The sequence below is a fragment of the Tyto alba genome, unplaced genomic scaffold (assembly GCF_018691265.1).
Source record: "Tyto alba isolate M040663 unplaced genomic scaffold, T.alba_DEE_v4.0 Super-Scaffold_20000042, whole genome shotgun sequence".
Lineage (NCBI taxonomy): Eukaryota > Metazoa > Chordata > Aves > Strigiformes > Tytonidae > Tyto > Tyto alba.
The window spans coordinates 8478530-8501311 of NW_024881293.1; the positions used below are offsets into that span (position 1 = coordinate 8478530).

At 50.3% G+C, this 22782-nt stretch overlaps 1 protein-coding gene across 1 annotated transcript in view; it reads right to left on the minus strand.

The window, feature by feature from the left end:
* MEGF6 (multiple EGF like domains 6) overlaps nt 1-20115 on the minus strand; it is a 103690-nt gene extending 83575 nt beyond the window's left edge. Inside the window, exons 1-3 of the mRNA XM_042794765.1 lie at nt 19264-20115; nt 16633-16767; nt 12093-12202 (exon numbers count right to left, since the gene is read on the minus strand). Of these exons, the coding sequence (XP_042650699.1) occupies nt 12093-12202; nt 16633-16767; nt 19264-19349 (331 nt within the window). The 5' untranslated portion in view covers nt 19350-20115. The remainder of the gene's footprint in view (nt 1-12092; nt 12203-16632; nt 16768-19263) is intronic.
* Nucleotides 20116-22782: the final 2667 nt, after the last annotated feature.

Below are 22782 nucleotides of genomic sequence, written 5' to 3' on the forward strand. Positions count from 1 at the left end.
GCATCTTTCAGGAACAAACCCCTAAGAAGCTGCCTCCCACCTCTCCGCGGAGCTTTCCTGGAGAGCTGGCTGCCCAAACGTGGCATCACCTTCTGAAAGGACGAGAGGATGAAACAGAGCTAAACTGTAAGTGAGCCCGAGCAGCCACACTTCTCTGTTCTCACCAAGCGAAGTGTGAAATGTACACAGAGACAGAGAATGCTCAATTAGGCTTCTGAAATCCACCTTTTCAAACCATCTAAATGAAACCACAAACAAGGATGTGTTTTTCTAGTGGAACATACATTTCTTGTAACTCACGAAATGCCAGCATTTTTTATTTCCCACTAGAAAATGCTCATCTCAAAAGGAGAAATGTTGTTAACAAATGATGCTGTCATGTGTGCCGTGCTTTGTCAAAGTGTAAGGACGCAGAACAAGCACCCATCTTCCTTTTTAAGTCCATTTAAAGATTCAGACAATGACATTTTCTCTCTCCTCACTGATCTGGACATAGCTGCGTTGCCAGCCAATTTCTCTTTTCTTTCTTTTTCCTGCACCTCCACTTTTTCTTTTCTTTTTCACTTTCATTGAACAAACTGTAACAAAAGCCAAGAACAATGGGTAGGAACACATTTCACAAAAGCCATGGCAAACCAGATGAGGAGCAAAAAGAGCTTCGCCTGCCTCCGTGGTGCGAGGGATGTGGCAGTGGCACCTGGTCCAGCAGTTCCCACTGGCTACCCCGGGACCCCAGCTCAGACCAGCACGGGCTGCGGGCAGCCCTGGGCCAAGAGCAGCAACGGGGACCAGTGCGTTGCAGCTTACGCGTCCCGGGAAGGAACGCACTGCCGCTGCCACTTGTGTCACGGCCACCCGTGTTAGGGGCTCTCACGATCCACTCGACGGATCCAGAGAACGTAATTATTTCAAGTAGGTGAAAGTACCAAAGACAGACCTGGCAATCCAAAACGCGCGGGCTCAGAAGTGCAGATGTACTAGAGAGCGAGCAGACGGAGGGGCTGCCGGGGCCAAGCGCGGCCGCCACGGCGATTCGCGGTGGATCGTGTGCCGGCCAGACCGGGCTGCTGCCCCACACTGAAGCGACTGGCCAGCAGAATAAGGGAGCTGTCAGCCTGCAAACATACACTGCATCCTCAGGAAGATGCCAAGCTTCCTCTGCTGGAGCAAAGATGAGACTTTTCTGTGGCTTTAGTGGAAATAATAAGGGGAAAAATGAGTGCCACGTTTTCCTCCCGTTAGGAGAGCTAGGGGCTATTCCAATCCTAAGGTGCACATGGGGGTAGCAGAGCTGCTGGTTCGTGTACGTTGATCACAAGCAGTGATCCCACTCAACAGAATTCACCCCAGCTAGGTGCAGCTGGCTTTGCCGATGTACACATGCACATGGCAATTCATCATACCTGAGAAAAGCACCTTCCAGAATAATATCAGAACAGGCCTCTCCTCAAAAATTCAGCAGTCACACTCTCTTTTCAAAAATTGGACTGCATAGGTCAGGGTAAAGAGTGTTTTCAAGGATTTCCCTTTGTAAAGAAAAGGTCCAAGACGTTTCAGACCAACTGCCGAGTCCTGCGTGCTCCTGGACGCTCGCGTGACGTGTCTGCAGCTCCTCACGCTGAATTCCCACCACGTGGGAAAACATCACAGCAACATCTCCTGCGTTAACGTTACCTGGGCTCATGAGTGCAGACAGACTAAATAAATGAATGAATAAATGAATAGATAAAAACTCCTGGAAAGGCCATTTTTTCTTCTCTAAAGCTGGAAGGCTGCCAGTTCTGCGTGTCCTCACTGCCATAAGGAAAAAGCTGGAGAATTAAATACCTCCCCAGCAGGTACAGCCTGGGAACCAACAGTCAGCTACCCAAACGCATCCAGAGAGGTCCCCAAGAGCCACCGGTGGCAGTGGACAGGGGGCACCCAGAGAAGTCCCCAACCAGAGGGCTCGGGACCCCGCTCAAGGCCAGCGATGAAATGGCCCCTTTGGAGTTACCGACCGACCATACAAAGCCTGTGATTAAATTACAAACCTACGTATGATACGGGACCACCTGGAAACAATTATAACAGCAGCAACTGGACTGAGGTTTCCACACGCATGCTGTCTATAACTTTTCCCTCCTATTTGCAACTTTGGAGCCCCCTTGGTTTCTTTTCCCATTCCAGCTAAAGCTGTAACTAATTAGTAACAGAAAAAGCAGGTCTGTGATTGCACATTTCATTTTGTGTCAGTATAACTGGGGAGGAAAAGCACCCTGTGCAGCTTCAGAACTGGCTCCAAATACTTGGCACAAAATATTCTGTGCCTACTCCAAAACACCAATTGTGCATTCAGAAGAAAAAGGGATCACAGATGGAAACAGTGCAAGGAAGCGTTTGCATTTTTGGGGCACATTGGCAGGACATTTTGTGCACACAAGATAAATTTGCAAAATTACCAACACATTTTCAGAGATAATTTAGAACTTCAAGACATACGTGCAAAATCAGAGATGGGAAAGAGCAGGTACTACCTGCACAAAAGAAACGCAAAGCTTGTGGGTGTCAGCTTGCCATGCCTGAAAAAATCCTTCTCTCCTGATTACAGGTCTGCTAGCTGTTGCACTAATGGGAGGCACATTTTGGTGATACCAGCATCTCCTATAATCAGAAGAGATTACCTGGCCACTCAAGGCAGGTCCCTTTTCTCTCCCCCCTTCATCTCCAGCCTCCTCTCTGCTAAGTAATGATGCTGATGTCATTAGTGCAGTGCAGACTCATGTCCTCAAAACTCCTAAATGCTGAAAGGTTTCATCAGCTGCACAAAGTTCATTAACAACTCCCTCTGCCTCCTGAAGATAGTCTGGAGAGGGCCAAATCAGCACGTTGTTTTGGGGCTCGGTGGAAGTCAAATTGCTGGGTCAAATCCTGGTGGTGGCCAACCCCTGAGTGCTACACTGCCAGGTATTTACATAACTCTTATCATATTGCAATCACTTACAACCTACTCTCCATGGAAATCTAACGACCACATTACTAAGTTTCCCACTATTCTGCTCCTACCATTGAATCCTCCATAGATCAAATATTGGCTCTGTTTTTTTTCCTACAGAAACACAACTGACTTCCTAATTTCTCCTCTGTGCTAAATCTTGACACTGTCTCACACGAGGCTTCCCGCCTAGTCTGTGGTGATGAAGAAGGTTTTGTGAAGATTTAGGTGAATATGACATTCTACAAATTGGCATGTTTGCTATCAAAACACACACTATCAGTAGACAGAGCTACATACCTACTTTAAGGCCGTCTGCTCTATCACTTCTCTTACAACACAGCTGTCAGAGCGGGCTGGCTCTAGGCACGGCTGTTGGAGGCAGGAGCTCCCTTGCAGCTGACCTGGCTCCAGCTCGCCAGCCTTCAGCTCGTGCCAAGCCTCATTCCCGCTGAGATCCAAACTCCCCAAACTTTGCACCTTAGATGCACTAGAGCTGAAATACTTAAGCCTCAGGGTTGGCTCTTTTAAGAACCTGATGATTTTTCAAATCCTCCCCTCCAAAACCAAAATTCTTTAGTAAGACAAAGGTAGCATTGAAGTCCAAATACTCATTTACCCAAACTAATGAAACAGCGATGAAATGTTGTTTCAGAAAGCCAGTTATCTTCTCATCTAACGTTTTAGTCACTTTTCATAGCCATGTATCCTTGGGGACCGCAGCGATCCCGGATCAATCCCGTGCTGGCCTGCTGGTGCAGAACACGGGAACTTGGGAAACCTTTTCACCAGCACCCCGTGCCCCCGAGCCGCGCCATGCCATGCTCGTGATCGCAAACGCTTCCCCGTGCACGTCCTCCCGCGTGGCAAGGCAGAAGGAGCTCTGGGCAGCCAGCGGTTCCGTGCAACTCCCCATCCCCAGGTGTGCACCAAGATTTTCTAGGGCCAGAGTCTTAAGTTTTTGCTGGCTCTAGTCTTGCGAGGAGGGCTGTCTTCTGCATTTTCCCTTTCCTTCGGACCTCAACCCTATTAGACAGAACTGACTGAGTGGCCAAACTGCATCATCAGGTGGTTTGGTTTTCCCCAAATCCTTCACCTTTGTCGCCTAAAACTCAGACTTTAGAACTGGTCCCAGTAAAGCTCAGCCTGGCTCCACAAAGCCCTATTTGCCAGCAGTGCTCAGCCCTCGGAGGGAGTTCAGCAAGACCCAAAGCACAACAGTGGAAAATATTAGAAGCAATTGCAGCGACACAAATCAGGGATTAGAAGATAGGGGTGTTATTCTTGGCTGTGCCCCAGATTTCCCGAATGAGCCGGACAATTCTCCACTCTGTGCTTCAGGCTGGCACATACAGAGTGGAAATCATAACAACCTACTTCCCAGCCCAGTGGGGCTGAGGGGCCTGTGGGTCTCCCTCCCCTGCGCTTTCCAAGCCTTCTGCAAACTATCTCCTAATTCAGAGTGACATAATTTAATGCAATGAAACTTGGGAAAAGGGTAACAACACTGTTCTGGGAAACAGGAAAGGGTAAATTACAGAAAGCATCACCTTCTTCTGCTTGAAAGGCCAGACAGTGTCTTTTGTAATGACTGAGTAAGGTGGGATTCTTGGGAATTCAGAGACAAGAGACAATTAATTAAATAATTAAAAGGAAGAGTGATGGAGAAAAGCATTTCTTCTACAACATATGGGCTCACTGAAGTACAACACGGCCATCCTCTGCGCGGACAAAGCTGCTCTCCCAGGGGAGCGTACGTCAGGAGTTTAACTAATACTAGGCTTGATCCCAGGGAAAAGGTTCAGAAGTTCAGTCAAAGCCTTCCAGCTGACAAAACAATGAACCTCCAGGAGCCAAGAGGTGATGTACAAAGGAAAGCCAGCCTAACAGGGAAATTAAGTTGTTAACCCAACACATTTCCTGCTGAGCCTCCCAACCTGTATGGCAAATGATGGAGCTGCTCCCGCCGAGGCCAGCCCAGCCGGCTCCTGCGTGCCTGAGCACACTTGCCCGCGTGGGCTCATCGCCGAGCCGGGCTCGGCCACGGCAGCGAGCCCCGTGGAGTGCCCCTTCCCGGCTCGTGGGGTGAGGTGCTAAAGCTAAGCAGAGTTGGCAGGGAGAAACGCTGTTCAGCGCCGGGTTACTCCCGCTGGAGCCTTTTAATGGGCCATTTGTGACTAATAAAAGTTTCTCTTTTAATGAGGCGATTAAAAGTCAGCCACTTTCTACTCAGCCCTTAGGGATGCTCGGAGGGGTTTTCATCATCTCTCAGAATCTGATACTTCTTCCCACCTCCTCACCAAATGAGCATTAATTCTCCTTCTTTACCTAGGGCCAGGCTCTACCTCTACCTGTGCTAAAAATCAGAACAAAGCACACTCCTAACAAGGGCTGGATAAAAACTCAAGTCAAAGACAACAAGGGACAGTGAGGGAAGCTTTAGGCCAGCAGCTCAAGCTGAGCTCCTCCAGTAGCTCCACGGAGGTACCAGAACGGCAAACCACAGTGCTGGCCACAGGCTGAACCGCTTCTTGGCTGGGCCGTGCTCGCCAGCCTGTTCCATCTCCTTGCACTAGCTCATTAAAAATTGGCTTGGGAGTTTCCATCCCACTCAGCAGCAGGGCTCTGCTCGCCCTCTCCCTGGCTGCAGTCCCAGTCAGGACCCAGGTCTCCCAGCCTCGCAAAGAGCCCGTGTTCACAGGCAACACTGCAACCGCGACGAGGTCACCAGCACTAAATCTCCTCGTAATGGTCTCCTCGTTAGCCTCTTCCATACCTATTGCTCTCCTTGGTGCCTTTCTGCCTCATGGTGTCATTTCTGAACGTGGCAGGGGCTGGCCCAAGAGCACAGACATGCTGTCTGTGGCTGAACTCCAGCTCCTCCATGCAGATCAAGAGCTATGGACTTGGTGGGACTCAGCTTTTCAACATCCTGAGCTGAAAATAGAGATCATGGGGATTACCAGACGTGCAGGCCCCTCATCCTAATCAGCAAGGGCTTTAACTGTGTTATTGAACCCATGTGGAATTTAAGTAGCATCTCAGAGGCCACTTGAAACTGATAAGCTTAGTCTGAAAGCCAATCTATCAGTAATCGGGCAGGGAAAGAACCTGATGCCATGCTAAAAATGCAAAGGGTGTCTTGACTTCTGACCTTTTTCCTTCCCAAATGGGACTGAGAGGATGAATGCTCCAAGGGAGAGGGCAATGGAAACGCAATAAGCCCTCACACTTCTGCTATCAGCAGAAGAGACAGGACAAACAGCAGGCGTGCTGCGAGGGAAACGAGCACCCTGCCTTTACAAGGTGAGACCCGACAGTGCCAGAGGGTGTTATGAGCAACCACAGCTCTCACGATTTCAAATCAGTAGGATCAGTAGGACTGGAACAAAGACATATCAAATATTCTTTGAGACCTGTGAGATCTCTGTGGAGCCATTAGTCTTCAGATTGCTTGGCTTCAGCACTGTTTTACAGGGTGTTTCTATTAAATTTTCCATCTCTTTCCAAGTTATTCGCTCCCAGCAGAGCCCATGCACTCCAAGTCACTCAGTACTGTCCTTGCAGCTTCAGACTGGCCATTTTACCTGTAAGTGCTTAGAGACACAAACCTGCATTTTGGGAAAAGAAGTACAACCCTTCTTTTTTTGCTACAGACAACCTAGGCAAACAGTGAGTACACTCGGCACGGTGGCTGCAACAGGGCAAGCTCTCTTCTTCCAGGCACCAGCACAGGCTCTGCGAGCCCAAAGAACTCGGCTGAACTGGAACCTACAACAGTGCTGGGACCTCCCGTTTCATAATACAATTTAATATCGCTGTCAAATGTCAGACAATATGTCCTGTTCAAGCAAGAAGAAAGCAGCTGGCCTTGGCTGGCTACACACAAGTCTACAGTGGCAAAAATTTCCCTTAATAAAACATCACATGGGTTGGGGTTTTTTATTTTTAAGGAAAAGTGATGAACAGACCAGTATTTGGAGCAAAGTGAGCACTGCAGTGAACAGATGCCAGCCTGCCAGGGAAAGCAAGATGAGATGTCCTTACTGGAGCGATTCCACCCCATGGTGTCCAACAGCTCTAATTAAACTGTCAGCAGCGATGGCCTTCGCCACCTTTGTGCTCCTGGAACACGATCAGTGATCTCTGACGACAGATAGGAAGGGCCACAAATCCCGTTGACATGTTTTGGCACAGCTTCGTTGTGTTCAGCAGAGCTACGCCAGCCAATACAGGCTGACTTGTGATCGCTATATACAAAATAGAAAATCCTCTATCTTATATAATGGCCTGGCTATGTTTCCCTGCCTCAGCAGTTCACTAATATTTACTGACTCATTTCCCCTGCCAGTCCTTCCAACACCTTCCTCTGGTCCAGAAGAGCGTGCTCATACTAAGGTCAAGGCCACCAGCAGGAAAAGTCATCACACCCCTGCAAACCAAAAACTGGGAGCGACTCAGGATGAGGGTTTAGTTACACAAAAACCAGAAGCGTTCCCCAGGGCAGTCTGCAGAGCGGGACAGAAACCCCCAGCTCGGGGCATCAGCCACCCCACCGGAGCTGGGCAGAGCTGCCCCGTTTGCCCCAGTCCAGGCTGGGGATGCTCATCCAGCCCTGCTAGACTGGCACCGGCTGGAAACGGCTAGCAGGAGGCCCACTGCCACACTTCAGCCACCTAACCAGGTGGCTGCTCTTCGGCAGCTCTCAGGGGCTTCAGATGATTCACAGAGCAACATAACTTGAGTTTCTGCCCCAAGCCACCTCCTGGAAGAGCCCCTGACTGTGCAGAGGGCCCACAGAGATCAGCTCCCTGTTGCTCATGTTGCACTTGAGATATATGAACACCCATTTTTTCTGTCCCAGAAACTTAAGGTTACAGCATGGTCCTGCTTTTAAAGTTGACAGTATTCAGCCAGACCTGAATGGCTGAACAGAGACAAAGCCCCACACACCAGAAACACGTGTCTCCCTGTGAAAGTGTAACACAGAAGGTGGAACATTTATATTTTCAGCATCACAAGAGTATTAAAAAGACTTATAAGAAATCAAATATCAAAATAAAGATGTTAGAATGCAAGCTCCAGAAAGGCACTCAGAAATCCAACACATGCTTCCTTGTGAGCTTATGCCAGGTATGATCAGGACAACCCTAGGCCCTGGAACCTGAACCCTCTCTGCCATGAGCATCAGTTCCATGCTACCATGCCAGCAATGCTCTTACATTCTACTCATTCCCTCCTGCCATGCCAAAATTTCTAGTAAGGTGGTTTTAAGCCAGTCATGATCCTCCCTGAAGCAGAACATGTATCTTGCCCAAGTTGCTCACCAGCCAAAGGCCACGATCCACCTCAAAACCCCACCGACAGTGTCCTGGGTTGAGTGAGTGGTGGAGTTTTCTGGTGGCAGGGGAGGGGGGCTATCAGGGCGGCCCCCTGTGAGAAGCTTCTCGAAGCTCCCCCAGCTCCAAGTCAGCTCCACTTCTCTTTGGGAAATTGAGCCAATCGGCTGCGCCTCTGCGATAATGTATTTAAGAAGGGACGTGGTGACGGGCAGTCAGACTTGTGAGGAGGAGTTGCTACAGCTGCATGAACACCAAGGTCAGTGGAGGAACGGAGGAAGAAAGGAGGGGGGAGGTGTGCCAGAGCAGAGACCCCCCTGTATCCTGTGGTGAGACGGCAGGGCGGCCTCACCCTGCCACCCATGAAGATCTACGATGGAGCAGACATTGATTTATGGCCTGTGGCTCCTGCTCAGATGATCAAGGTTCTGTACCTGAAGAAGGCCGGGGTCTCATGGGAAAAGGTAGCCCCGCTGCTGTAATTCAACGCTGGGAGGATTGCAGCATGCAGGGGTGTCCCACGCAGGAGCAGCTCGGGAAGGGCTGCAGCCGTGGGAGGGAATCCAGTCGGAGAAAGTTGGTGACCCACAACGGAGCAGTGTGGGGAACGCTGCGGCCCATGGGAGGAATTCATGTCGGAGAAAGTTTGTGGAGGACTGTCTCCTGTGAGAGGGGGACCACGATGGAGCAGGAGGAACAAGTTCCGGACACTCCCCTCACCGAAGATGAAGGAAGTGGCAGAGCTGACTGCACTCCCATTCCCTGCCGCTGCGCCACTGGGGGAGGAGGTAGAGATATCGGGAGCAGAGCTGAGCCCGGGAAGAAGGGAGGGGTGGGGGAAGGTGTTCTCAAGATGTGGCAATGCTTCTCACTGTCCTACTCTGTTATGTGTTGTTAGTGTCTGTAATAAATGTATGCTCTTTTTTTTCTTCCCCTAATGAGTCTGCCTCTTGCTCGTGATCATAAAGGGGAAATTTTTCCCCATCCCAGTCCTATCTCGAACCCCAAGCCTGGCTCTCTGTCCCTTCTCATTGCCGGAGGGGAAGGGAAAGAGAGCAGCTGCATTGTGGTTGGCTGCCAACCAGGCCTAAACCACGACAGACATCTTGGCAGCAATTGCTGACAAATTTTTAGAGTTGGTGTCATTTTGCTTTCGCAGACAGCACCAGGGCTGGCTGTCCCCAGGAGCTGTTAAAACACACAAGCTGTCTGTCACAGAAATATTATTTAAGATGCTGTGAGTCCTCGGGGTCTGGAGTTGGCTGGCAATTCCTCGGACAGTTGAGCAGCACCGGAGCAGAGGTGGGAGTGGGTTTGCAGTTAACCAGCGCATTGCTGGCCTCCATTTGCACCTTTGTGCCCTTCCTGCTAAAATACCATTTAACTGATCATGTCACCCACATTCTCGCTTTGAAATATAAAGGTTAGTGGATGGAAGCAAGGGAAAAGCAAGGACTTTGCAACTTGTTCTTCAGTTTACACTCCAGCTGCAAAATACCTACTAGCTTTCCTACTCTTGGGAATAATACACAGAAAACATGTAAACAAGACCCAGTTAAAAGAGAACAACAGGAACTACTGACGTCTGCGCGACAAGAAAACAAACACCAATGGCTTGCCCAGCACATTGGCAGCAAATTCGACATTAGTAGGGAGAGTCAAAGTATTTTGTCTCCAAAAGAGCTGGACCTCCCTCTCTCTTTTATTCAGACCGACTCTGCGGTGAGCTGCCCAGCGCCAACCGTTGCCCGGCCGCTGAGTGCTGCGCCCGAGGATGAGGATGGTGAGTTAAGAGCGTGCCCTGAGCAGATTTATTTCCTTTTCTGTGCTTCCTTCCTGGCTGGAATTACTCACTTCCTCAGCAGGAAAAATCATTACAGAACACACTTTTTCTGAGTTCATCTGAGGTTATTATCTGCTCGCTGACAGTGGGTTATTAGGCACCCATGGTGTTTCCTCCAGCACAGTGGGGTTGCTCTCCTGTGTTGCAGGCTTTTGAATAGGAAGAATAAAATTGGTTGCTAGACACACCTTTTTTTTTAGAAAAAAAAAAAAAACCTTTGCTTCAAGCATCAAAGCGCACGGAAGGTATAGGCAGCCTCTTTACAGAACAAAAGATGCCTAGCTGTGGGAGACATTTTCCTATATTGTAGGTCAATTACAGTCAAAATCGCCTTTACAATGGCGTTGGACACGGCTAGCTTTCATTGCCTCGATGGTGAGGCAGGTCAGATCTCAAATGCTTTGTTGGTTCGCCTGCCTATTACCTAAAAAGAAAGCTGCTTTTCTGCAGCAAGGGTAGGAGTGCACCTCCGAAGTCTAATTCAGAAAAGATCAGAGCTCCATTATGCAACTAGGCAGAGGATTAATAATATATCACAGGGAGCGTTTGTGATTCTGCTGTGATGGCGACATTTATTTCTACACATACGCTCAGATAAGCCTTTGTTTGATTCAAGAGAAGATTTCGCTTTGCTCTCAACATCCCAAAAGCAAAATTTAAAGTTAAATATTTCCCCAGCTGGATGTGGCTACAGTGTTCAGGGGAAGGAGCCAGGAGCTAGGCAGCATCTGCCTCCCATGTCTGGTAGGGCAGCCTGGAGGGGGAGGCGGGAATGTGGGGCCCAGGAGGATAATGCTGCCTCTGTCTTCTGCAATAATAGCATAAAATCATCTTATATACTAATATTTGCACATCCCTAGCCTGAGTCACGTGCAAAACTGAATACATATTGCAGCCTCCCCGCACAGCTGGGAAGTAGATACTTCCATGCCTGTTTTGCAGAGAATTACACTAGAGCAAACACAAAAGAGGAGGAGAGCCAGCCACGGAATCCAAAAGTCCCAAGTTCTGGGTCTCTGCTTCAAACCTGACGGGTGCCATCACTCCACCGTGCTGGCGGTTTGCCGAGGCTGACACTGCAGCATCCCTTGCTGGATCCCACCGGGCCTGAACCCCAACGCTCTCCCCATGGCTGAAGGGCGAAGGGGAGGACCGCCAGGATCTTCAAGCTCTGCCAGGGGTATCTCAAGCTCAGCGAGTCTTAAAAATGACAGATGTAGTACGTGACACCCAGACCTTTGAAAGCAGTTGAGGAGTCTTCCCGCTTTACACGTAACTTGATGGATGAGTCCCGCTCCCCGCCGCAGCTCGGGGTGAGGAGCGGGGACTGGCCAGGGCCACCCCCCAGCAAGTGACCACCCACCACCAGCCAAAATTCCCAGTTGCCCGGAGCCCCAGCTCTCTGCCAGCATGCAAGGCCGCCTCGACCGGGGCAGCAGCTCTCACAAATGATGAGTAAGAGCAACTACCCAGCAAATTAACCATCGCCGGCACGTCCAGTCACACACAGAGCAATTACTGGCTTTTACAATGAAAAGTCCGCTCAGGGCTTGGATTACAGCTCTCCAGAGCTTCTGCCAGCAACACCATTTGAAACATCGGTTTGGGCTCCATTTTAAAGGTTGAGTAGCATTTGGCAACTGGATAAATGAACGTGACTCTGAAAACCCTCTCACGCTGTGAGGAGGAAGTTCTCCAAAAACAGAAAGCAACACACAACACTTCCTGGGAAGCCAGAGAGAAATCCTTCTGACACACAGTTAAAATAAATAAAAATAAAAAAACAGAAGCAAACAACAAAAAAAAAACAGTTCTTTTAAAAGGCATTTTTATAGTATTTTCTGCAGGCGCAGGACTTGAAATGAGCACCCTCAGCCAAAAAACCAACACCGAGAGCAGCAAATGAAGAATCTCGTTCAAACAGTGCGATACTTACGGTGGAGGCAGCCAGCATCCCCTCCGAGCTGGGACCATCCCGGGCAACACCTGTAGGCGGTCTGGGATCTCACCCTGTACGCCTGTCTGTACCCCGTGTAATACACAGTTCTGAAACACAGCAAAGCAAGATACCACCCGGACAAGGTTAATTCCTGCAGAACGAGGAAATGGGGAAGAACAGAAGTTGTAACTCTAACTGGGGATGTAAATAAAATGAAGGATTTGGTTTTCAAATGTGCTGACATTTTTTTCCACCTGGTCTAGCAACAATAGCTGATACTAAGAAAATACTTCTTAATTTACTCTAATCGGGAACTCGAGAGGTATGTCCAGGGCCTCACAACACCCCTGGTTCTTTTCTCCCTTTCTAAACTATTTCACAGCTCTGAGCTCACCTCTTAAACTACCTGTTAACAAAGGTAATTTAAATTTTAAGAACAACAGGTATTTCAGTCCAGCTTTAGTGAACATGAGCAGGTGTCTCCAAGGGGCTGGTCAGCTAAAAAACCATCAGAAACCTGATGGGAATATTCAGCTACTCAAAAATCTCTCCATGCAGCCGTGTTTTAAATAGTGAGGCTTCGACGGGTGCAGGCGGGCAGAGCCATTCCCCGACGGGAAGGGCTTTTGCCTCCTTGGTTCTTCCTTCCCACAGCAACCCCTGACTCCGCACCGATGAGCCCAGCGCTGCGGCCACGCCACACGCCTGACCACATCTGTCCCCTCTCCCAGAGGAAGCAAACAGAACCCCCCAGACCCCCCAGGCCCCCCAGAAGCTCTGAAAGGGGATGCTGTGCCCGGGGGGAAGCTGCAGGTCCCTCTATCAACTCCCACCGGTCACCTCTGAGGTGGGAGCGGGGGCAGTCAAGCAGGGATTGGTCTGAAGCATAAATAAATAAAAGCGACACTTCTTTCCTGGAAATTTGATGTTGTGTATATATGAAAATTGAAACACAGAGAAAACTTTTGAAGCTGATTTTTAAAAAGCTCCTTTGGCAGAACATGAAACTACTCCACCAAAGCAAATTGGACAAACAACAACAAATATTTGGCACAGCAGATGTGTTGTACATGTCCATTGAAAATATTTATCCTAACTCAGTCTAGTTGTTTGATTTTGTCTGAATGTTTCTACAAAAACCCCTAAGTAATGGTGAACCATTAATTCCCCTGAAGGAAACCTTCGGCTACTCTTCTGTGCCAACCAGCATATGGAAGCACAGCTGAGAAAAATAAAAGCAGATACCAATTTTTTTTGTATGAGCTGTTAACAAATTATGAAGGAAATACTCGTGTTCCAGAAGCAGCTGAGAAAGCAATTTGCAGTCACTCAGGCACCAGCCCAGCTAGCAATCAGGCGCAGATCCATCTGGATCCTCTCGGTATCAAGAGCTATCTCCCAGCCCCGCTTCAGCACGGTGGCAGGGTGCGGTAGGAAGCACAGGAGGACACGATGGGTGCAGGGTGCTGCTAACGCAACAAGCATTCGCCGCATGGGCCGCTCTGGAAAGCGCCGTCCTCTTCAGCCGAAACGAGACAGGCTGCATGGCAGCAAGCAGCCTCTTCCACCTGCCCTGCACAGGCTCAGAAATAAGGAAGAAAAGGTAATCCGAGAAGTGGCAAGGTAGGACAGCTCAGGACTAATCCCAGGCTCCTTTCTGCTCCCAGCAGCGGCCCGAGCAAGCTCGTCCCACGACTCTCGGGGGGCTCTATCAGACACTTCCCATCCTTAGGTCAGCCCAAGTGGGTTCTCAAGGAGATGCAAATATTTGGACAGCCTCAGTTGCCCGTGGATATCTGGATGCTGCAGGCTGGAAAGAACCATGCAAGAGATACTTTATCTTCAATGTTTCTGTTTTCTTTTGCGTTTTAAGGAGTCCCTGGCACAGAAAATGTTGAATGAGCCAGAACTAATGGAACCCAGGCTTAAAAATCCTACTGTGTCCTGCTCCTGGAAAATCTACTTCCAGCCCCTCTGGGATAGCGCCGTCATTCCTCCAAGTTTCATTAGCAAGGGCTGAGCAAAGCTACCTTCTGCCATTACCGAATTCGGGAAGGTTACACGACCAGTAGCAAGAGCATCACGTTACCAGGACCAGCGAGCAGCCCCGTGCCGGGGACGCTCGGTTCATCTGCTGGGGAGCAGACACTGGCACTTCAGAGCAGGGCCCGTGTCCTGGGGACTGCAGAGCAAGGTTTCTTCTGATTTTTAGGAAATGTTGTAATCCAGTACACTAGGCACAGATACGAGTCTTATAAAAACAAATGCTACTGATTTCGGAAGGCACAAACTCAGCAGACAAGCACCCTGTCCCCTGCCCATCCCAGCCCACCCCCCCTCCTCTACTCACCTCCCCTAAACTGCACTTTGAGTTCAGGCAAATGGATGGGACTGTACCAGTACATGCAGTGTCCCAGGCGTGCCCAGGAATTTTAGGAAAATTGATAAAGCTTATGAATTTGTGCTTCATCCCCTGCAGCCCCTGGCCCGCGCGGGCGGGTGGGCTTGGCAGTAGCCCCGACCACTGCACCAGGAGAGGAAGAGCAGATGCTGGATTTTCCTAGTCGCGGCCATGAGCTCAGCGGCACCGAGGCCAATTTCAGGCCATCCCTGTGTGTGTGTCAGATCCTGAGGCTGTGAATATGCTTCCTGAGCCCCGCGCTGCCAGAGCTGGGTCCAACTGGAGCGGCTCCAGTGAGCGAGACGGAGGCTGCGGAGCATCCCTGGGAACACCAGCACTGCACGCTCCGCTGCCCTCAATTGCTCAGCACAAGGGAGCTTGGCAGCAGATCTTCCATCTATTGGCATAAGCTTGATGCAATGGGAACTCCAAAAAGCAGTTTAGAGTGAGGGGATATGGGACAAAATCTTGCCTGAGGGAAGATCTGCTCATAGTCCTTTTACTGTCTTGCTTTTAAAATTCCTTGGGTAAAATCCCTGATGGCACCTCTAGGCTTCACCTGTTTTCATCAGGAACGGAGTTTTAGCCCTAGGCTGTTCTGATATTTGTAATGAAGCACAACAGAAAGTTTTTTCATTTCAGTTCCTTGATTTACAATGTCAAAAACCTACATTAAAGAACGAAAGGGACAGCTGGGTCTGAAGAGTTCCCAGGCTTTGAAGTAGAAGCAGACAGGGCACCTACCATTTCAAAGTCCTCTCTTAAAACACAGTCAAAAGATGGACTCTGTTTGCTCCTTTATTACCACTACACAGATATCATCACCAAGATAATTACTGGCAATTACAGCTTAGGAGGAATTCCTAAAGTCAAAACTTAAAAGCTGTCTCTAGTCCAAGATGCTTCTTTGAAACTACTGTTATCATTATTATTTTGTAAAGGCTTGTAACTGCCTAATGAGGCCGGAAAAGCAGGTCGAGTACAGAAGATTGGGCAGACTGTAGCTTGGCCACTGTGTAGGTAAGAAAAGATCATTATTTGCCCTGTTGCACATGTTCGTAGCCCTCCCTCTGCAAGCCCTCCTTGCTTGGTCTCCCAGCTCCCAGTAAAGCCCAGTCAGTGGCTCATGGGATACTACAATTAGCCAAACCACTGGGTTTCTGCTCAGAGTACACTCAAACTCCTTCCTTGCGTGTGTGAGCCCGGCTCTGCAGAGCTGTACACCCTTCTGCCACGGGCCATGCGAGGGGGAGCCGAGGACCCTGCAGCAAAGCCTGCTAAACCACCACTGCCACAGCCACCCGTCCTCACAGAGCACCACTTGCAAGATGGGCACTTCTATTATTTTGGTTTTTTTCTTTTTTTTAGACCATGTGCAATAAACCTCACTTGGACCCTGCTACAGCCTTCAGCTCCGTGGAACTCCAGAGGCATTGAGATGTCTCTGCTCTGAAGCCGAGACATCTAAAGATGCAGGAACAATGCACGTGATGTGATTGAGGCATTTCATTAACATGGCATGATCATAGGAAACAGGTGTAATACGTCGTCAGAAGACTGGAAACAGCTAACCACAAGGACACAGCTTCTTTAGAACAAGATGTATCTTTTCTCCGGGAATTCCTTAACAGTTTTGACACCCTTAGCACCATGAAGATGCCAGGGATGGTCAGAAACCCCCCCCGCTAGACGCACACGGGGTTTACAAATCTGTCAGAGTCTCCTGGTCTTAGCCAAGGCAAATATCTAATAAAATAGCTCTACTCTTTGCAGCTAGTTTGCGCGTTTGGAGCCACATGTCTGTGCAGGCAGCTCTCCGTTCACACCAACCCCTGATCTGCATCGTTACCCCAGCGCCAGACGCGCTGCAGCACCGAGGGCCGGGCGCTTCCCCCTCTCTGCCGGGGCCCAGGGCAGCCTCGGCCGCCTCGGCCGGCCGCACAGACCCCTCAGAGGGTCCCGCCAGCTGCCGAGGCTGGTCCCAGGGCCGGGCCACGGCCAGGCTGCCGGCGCGATGGGCTCTCCCCTCGGCGGGCACAAAGCGAGCAGCAAGCTCGCCTCCCCGCTGCCGCTGGCGAGGAGGAATCGGCGTTCAGCACACGAGGAGCAAACAGAGCTCGAGGGAAGGGCACGTACCTCCGCTCGTAGCCCGCGCACCACCGCCGTCCTCCGCAGTCCTGCTTCCACACCTTGACGGTGCGGGCGAAGGCCTGGACGCACGGCTGCCGGTGCCCCACGATCGCCAGCTCCCGCTCCGCGCAGACGTTCGCCCTGGCACAGAGAAACAGAGGTGCAGGGGGGGGATCTGCAGCACTTCCACCGCTGAAACAGGCGCCCGCGAGGAGCAGCTTCATTTCCTTACTGAGGGAGCAGGAAGACCCCGTGCAATGTACAGGAGTTGCCTCCTCATCTAATTAAATTGGTGCAGGGAAAAGAAATCTGGAAGGCCAGCCAGCCACAAGCAGTTGTCAAGTGCAACCTAACGACCCCCCCAAAACGCTTGGCTGTGACACCCTTGGGAACAGAAAGTGTGTTAACAGCAGGGCTCTCGCAGCAGCGAAACACACAGCACCGCAATTCCACCCGTGTTTCCCAGAAGCATGTCATTAGCCTCCGTTAAACGCTGGGGAGCTGCAAGGTGAACAACACAAACCCCTATTTACAGATGGCAAGTGGCCACACAGGGAGCGGAGGCGTTGAGTAATCCCATGCTGCGAGCCGGTGGCAGGCACGGGAAGCAACAGAAATCTCAAGCACTACGGTTTTATAACATTGCAACCCTGCAAACTTCAGTGAGATTGGGAAGCTGCTGACATTCCGTACCTCTAGGTCCTGGGATGCTCCACAGCCCACTTGAAAAATGCAGCAGTTGCTTTTCCACTGACAGATTAAAGCTAATTTTTAGCCTTGAAACAGAGAGGAAGGATCAGAAAAGAGGCAGCAGCCTATATGATACGGTAGCACAATAACTTCTATGTTTGTCCATTCTGACCACTCTCAGTTAACAAAGAATGCATATGCTTTCTTGGCACCTAGGGGGTTACTTTCCTGACTATTGTCACTGCAAACACCAATGATATCTGCATCTTCTGGCAGCGCTTGGGAAAAAATAATATGCTGCCACTAGAAACAATACATCATTTTGCTAATACCACTTTAAATCAGAATTCAGCTTGCTGTCTTAGACGCTTTCTCATTCATTCACAGCTAAGGGCTGCAAGACTAGTTCCAGTAAATAAAGTGAATATATATAATTCAGTGAATGAGAAAATAAGGAAAATACCATTTGCACTTTATTTCTTTTCTAATCCAAACTCTCCTTCACCAAATATGACTCGGTGGCTTTAACTAAGAATGCAGAGGGAAACATTCACCCCTGACTTAATAAGCTATGAGCCATTCGTTATCTGGGACTGCTTCTGTTGCTTCCAATTCTTCAAAAGGGACAGAATGTTTTCACAAAAATGCTTTCTATAAAAGAGGCTAAGCTAAATAATTTGGACGTGGTGAAGCGTAGAGATTGCAGCTGGCATCTGACTGCTCCAGGACGTTCAATTACACCGCTGTTACAGCAAGCCTGGCAATGCCTTTGGGATTAATGGCATGTTTCCTTCCCCCTCCAGCTTTGCTCGAAAATTGCCTCTCGTCATCCCCACGTGTGGCCACCGCCGAGCTGCTTGGCTTTGCAAAGCTCCGCACACATCACTTCACCAGCACAACAGTCCCCAGCGCTAATGGCAGCTGCCAGAGATGCTGTTTTATTTCCTGAGTGGCTCCATACGCCCAGAGCTGCGAGTTGATGCCGGGCGGTGTTTCCCTGCCCCCCGGCACCTCACCCCGAGCCGCCCGCACGTCCGCAGCCAGGATGGAAAGGAGCCGCCAGGACAAGGAGGGAGCAGCCCCGGTTTGGTGTCATTTATCACAGCGAAGAAACATTCTTGTGTGCCCCGGGGGGTGGCTGTGTGTGTAATGGGCATCGCCAGCAACGCCCCGTGGGAAGTGACAGCGCTGCCCAGGCGCTGGCGGTTTCTTTTCTCTGCCGCTTTGGCACGCATCTCATCTCCAGTGTCTCGTCCCAGCAGTCCTAAAAGTGCTTGTCAAGGCAGGAGCACAAAATCTCTGACATAGAGAGAAAAGGCATCTCCTCGCAAAACCTTTATCTGCCTAAAAGGACGCCTTTTCAATCAACAAGTTAAAAACATCAGGGAGAGTAGTTTGGACTTAGCACACCATGCAACACTGGGTTCATTTACAAAAAGAATTAGGGCAATCCCCCTGCATCAAGAGACCATCTTCTGGCAGGAGATCAAATCTGCAAGGAAGTTTTCCAAAGAAGCCAAATGATTAACACCAAACTGCCACTCCAAAAGTCAACTAAAAGGAATGGACTATGTGCTGCTAGAGTAACAGCAAAAGGGGGAAAGAAACATGCAATGAGAAAGATATGTGAAGTGCAATAAAAATAGCAGGTCTGTGAAGAAAGGTCAAACTCTTTACACAACAATCACCTATTGCGCTCACACAATAGCAACATTTCAGTTAAAAACAGAGTGTTACCTCCTACAAGCAAAGACTATCCAGATTTTCAAGTTTGTATTCCCCTTTACGTGCATCTGGTACTAGATAAAGAAACACAGAGCAGCCCTCCCTCCCCTTCACTCCCTCTGTTCCTCCCTTCACCCTTGATTTTAAAATACTGTATTTAGCTTCTGCTTTACAGTTCCCTGCCCTATAAAAACACTCCAGTACTCTTTTCTTGCTACTTACATATGGGGCTGAAGTTTGTTCCCAGAAGCAAGAGAAGACATTCGCAATGCAAGGATGAGTGAGAGTGCCATCGCACAAAACTCCATCTCAACAGCTCCTCTCTCCCCCCCAAGGTGTTTCCAGCAGGCGCCTACAAAACCTCACCGCCCTCTCCGGCACGACTTGCGAGTTCCTGCTCCAGGAGGACGCTCCTGGCTCCCTCCTGTTCCCGGTGTGCCCGTGTCTCTCTCTTGCAAAGGACAATGCTCTCGGAGCACACGGGAATTCTTGCACGGGGAGAGCAGACTTATCATTCCGAGATGCTTCCTCCCATATGGATTCAGTTCAGCAAGTTTCTTCCGTCCGTGGGAAATGATTATAGTACAGACTGTCGCTGGGTTTTTCCCAAAACCAAACCTGGTTTCTTATGCTCATTTGCTCGCAGTGAAATGCACTGAAGTGACTTTTCCTTCTGGCATTTGCTTCCTGACAAAGCCCAAAGACCTGGTGGCTCACAAGACCTGGGTTCTGTCCAGCAATGAAGCCCCATGGGGGTTTAGCTGAGTTGGAGTTGCGATCCCCTTCACAAGGCAGTATAAAAATCAGCACCCAGCAAAGGAAAGGAAAAAGGAGGGGTGCTCTCCGGCACACTGCGAAGTTCACCTCCCAGAGGGCTCTTCTAAAAGCAGACAGAGTGCTCGTTTATCCCATCTGCATGGGTGAAGCCATCCTCCTGCTCCAGCTCCCCACCTTCCTCCAGAGAGGGGATGGAGCAACTCCTGCACACACGCACACCAAGAGCAGCTTCCCCGCCTTTCAAGGGAGTAACAAAACTTTCCTCCTGCCTTTCCCAGGTCTAGCTCCTTTCCCTCACATGCTCTCTTGTTTCTTTTCTTGCTGACAGCCAGAAATCCCTCCCACCAGCTGTGTCCAACCCTGACGAGAGGAGGGGGGAAACCCTGCAGAACAGTAGCAGAAATGATTCGGGTTTGTTTCTCAAAGGATGGCTCTTTTGCACTACCCAAGGCCAACTCCTTGCACACCACCCAAAAGCACTTTCCCAGCAGCTCTAAAAATATCCCACAGAGATATAATCTTTCCAATGCACTCTAACAGATAACAAAATTGATCACTTCCCAAGGAAATTCTGCTGTGTATGTAAAAGGGACAGGGACACATCTGACCTGCACTCAGCTGCTAGAGCGCTGTTAAATGACCAGTTCCTGGGGTGGCAGGGGAATATACTGGGCAAAGAGGGAGTTGGGGAACATGATTAAATTGCTACCTGACTTTTCCCACCACTGTCTACTACGTGGGGAATCAGCACAGAAAGAGGCATTGATAAGGATTTTGCTGAAGCTGTGTGACGGTCCCCCGGGCCCCTGTGAAATGAGAAAATGAAGAGAGAAGTGCCCAAGCCTACTTCTCAGAGGGTTCACTGCTAAGCTTCCTCTTCCAAAAAGCTGCCCCAAGGACCAGCAGTTGTTACTGCCAGTCCTGGCAGCAACAGTGAGGATCGAGGAGCTTGCAGGGGGGCTGAGCTGTCTCCTGCCCTCCTTGCTGGAAGGATGGGCGCACGGCGGCCGGTGCCGCAGGGTGAGGGAGAGCGGAGCAGGGATGCTGCACAAAAACTCAAGAACCTGTCAGCAAACTCCGGCCAAGGGCGAGGAGGAATCGAAACTGCAGCTGGGCACTGCTCCCTGCCCCGGGGCGGCCCCAGGCAGAGCCGACCTTCAGCAAATACTAATTTCTGTGGGAGAAGTAGGATAAGAAGGTTTGGGTAGTTTCAGTGCCAGTGCCATGCACATATTTTGCCACTGCAAGACAACCATTCCATCAGGACTAAAGTCACCAACGAGCCATGCCCAGAAGTTGGTAGCTCCTGGAAGAAACGGAGGCAGCTGCTTTTTACACCTTAATGCTTCCAAAGTCACAGCAGCTGCAGAAATTATTTAGGTCAGAGAAAAGAGCAGGTAAGAAGAGCTAATGCTTCCGCTTAGAAGTAAAGCATCTGCCAAGGCTAACAGCTGGGAAGACATCTTTCATTCTTCCTAGGAAAGACAGGCAACTACATAAAGTTGATTTATAATGATGGAGAGAGCTTCAGGACAAAATAAATTCAGGCCTCTGTTTTCCTGTCAGGACTTTAAAAGTTAGGATGTTTCTTACAGTAAGACTGCTCCCAGTTAGTCTTTCAGAGCTGAATTACTTCTGCTACCCAGAAGGTTTGGCAGCACTTAGCTGATCCTCTGTTTGGGCCCCGCTTTGGCGAACACAGCGCTGGGTACGTGGTACCTGGATGTGGAAGATGTTCCGGTGGAAGCTCCGGGCACGGCGAGGCCGCGGTGGGTGCCAGCCCGAGCAGCTGCCCGCTGGCAGGGCAGGGCAAGGGCAGCGTGGAGCCGGGCTCCCTCGCCAGGACAGGGATCGCTCCCGGGCCAGCCACGGCTCCCACTGCATCCCGGGTGGCAATCCTGGCTGCCACACGGGCAGGAGGCACCCGACCGGGCTGGCTGCAGGGTGCAGAGGAGGCTCCGGTGGGAAAAGCTGAGTTTGGAGCACGGTGTGCGAAGTCCCCGAGTGTAACGCCGGCTCTGCAATTCTTTTGCAAGTCACTTTGAAGAAAGCCATGAGGCTTCCCGTTTCAACAGGCTGATGAGGGCTGCAGGGAGTACAGCAGAGAAGTGAATACATGCGAAAGATGGACATTTAAAATCCAGTACTGTCTGTGAAATCGGTTTAATATGCTTTCAATTTTGTACCATTTCCCAGCACAGCTGTCTGCTGAAGACGTCATCCTCTGGCTCAGGGTACAACAGACCTGGAAGGTGGTCAAAGATATAATGCAGTTCCATAACCAGTGATGATAGTATCTGCAATAACACCAGAGACCGCAGAAATACAGATATTGACTTGCCATTCATTCCCTAGCATCATTTAATCTTTGCTATCCAGTACGCTGAACACGGCACAGGCTTTAGGGCTCTAAACCCGCAGTTCTGCCTCACCCTGTCACCTCCCTGTGCTTCATCGGCCACATCACACCGGGAAGCTTTGACCAGATAGTATTTAAGGACTTTGTGCATCTGACCCAGATTTGCTTCACAGTAGCTCTGCTCGCTCCCCGCAGATCCACAAATCTCATTTTTCTGTCGGTATATCAGACTCTGTCCAGGCTCCCTGAGCAGAACAGCACATTCATGTCGCCCAAGCCCAGGGCTGCCAGGGCACACGTGGGCATCCCCTCCTCGCCAAAAAATCCACGGTGGAACTGGGACAGACCTTGCTCAGCCCCGGGGGTGCAGGGGGGACAGACTGGGGGTGCAGGGGCTCAAACTTGGGGGTGCAGGGGACAGACAGGGGAGTGAGTGCAGGGGGGACAGCCCCGGGGTTGCGGGGAGCCGGCGCGGAGCGGAGCGAGAGGAGGGAGCGAGAGGAGGACAAGGAGGCGGGAGGAGGAGGCGGGAGAAGGAGCGGGAGGAGGAGGAGGAGGCGGGAGGAGGAGGAAGGCGGGAGGAGGAGGAGGAAGGCGGGAGGAGG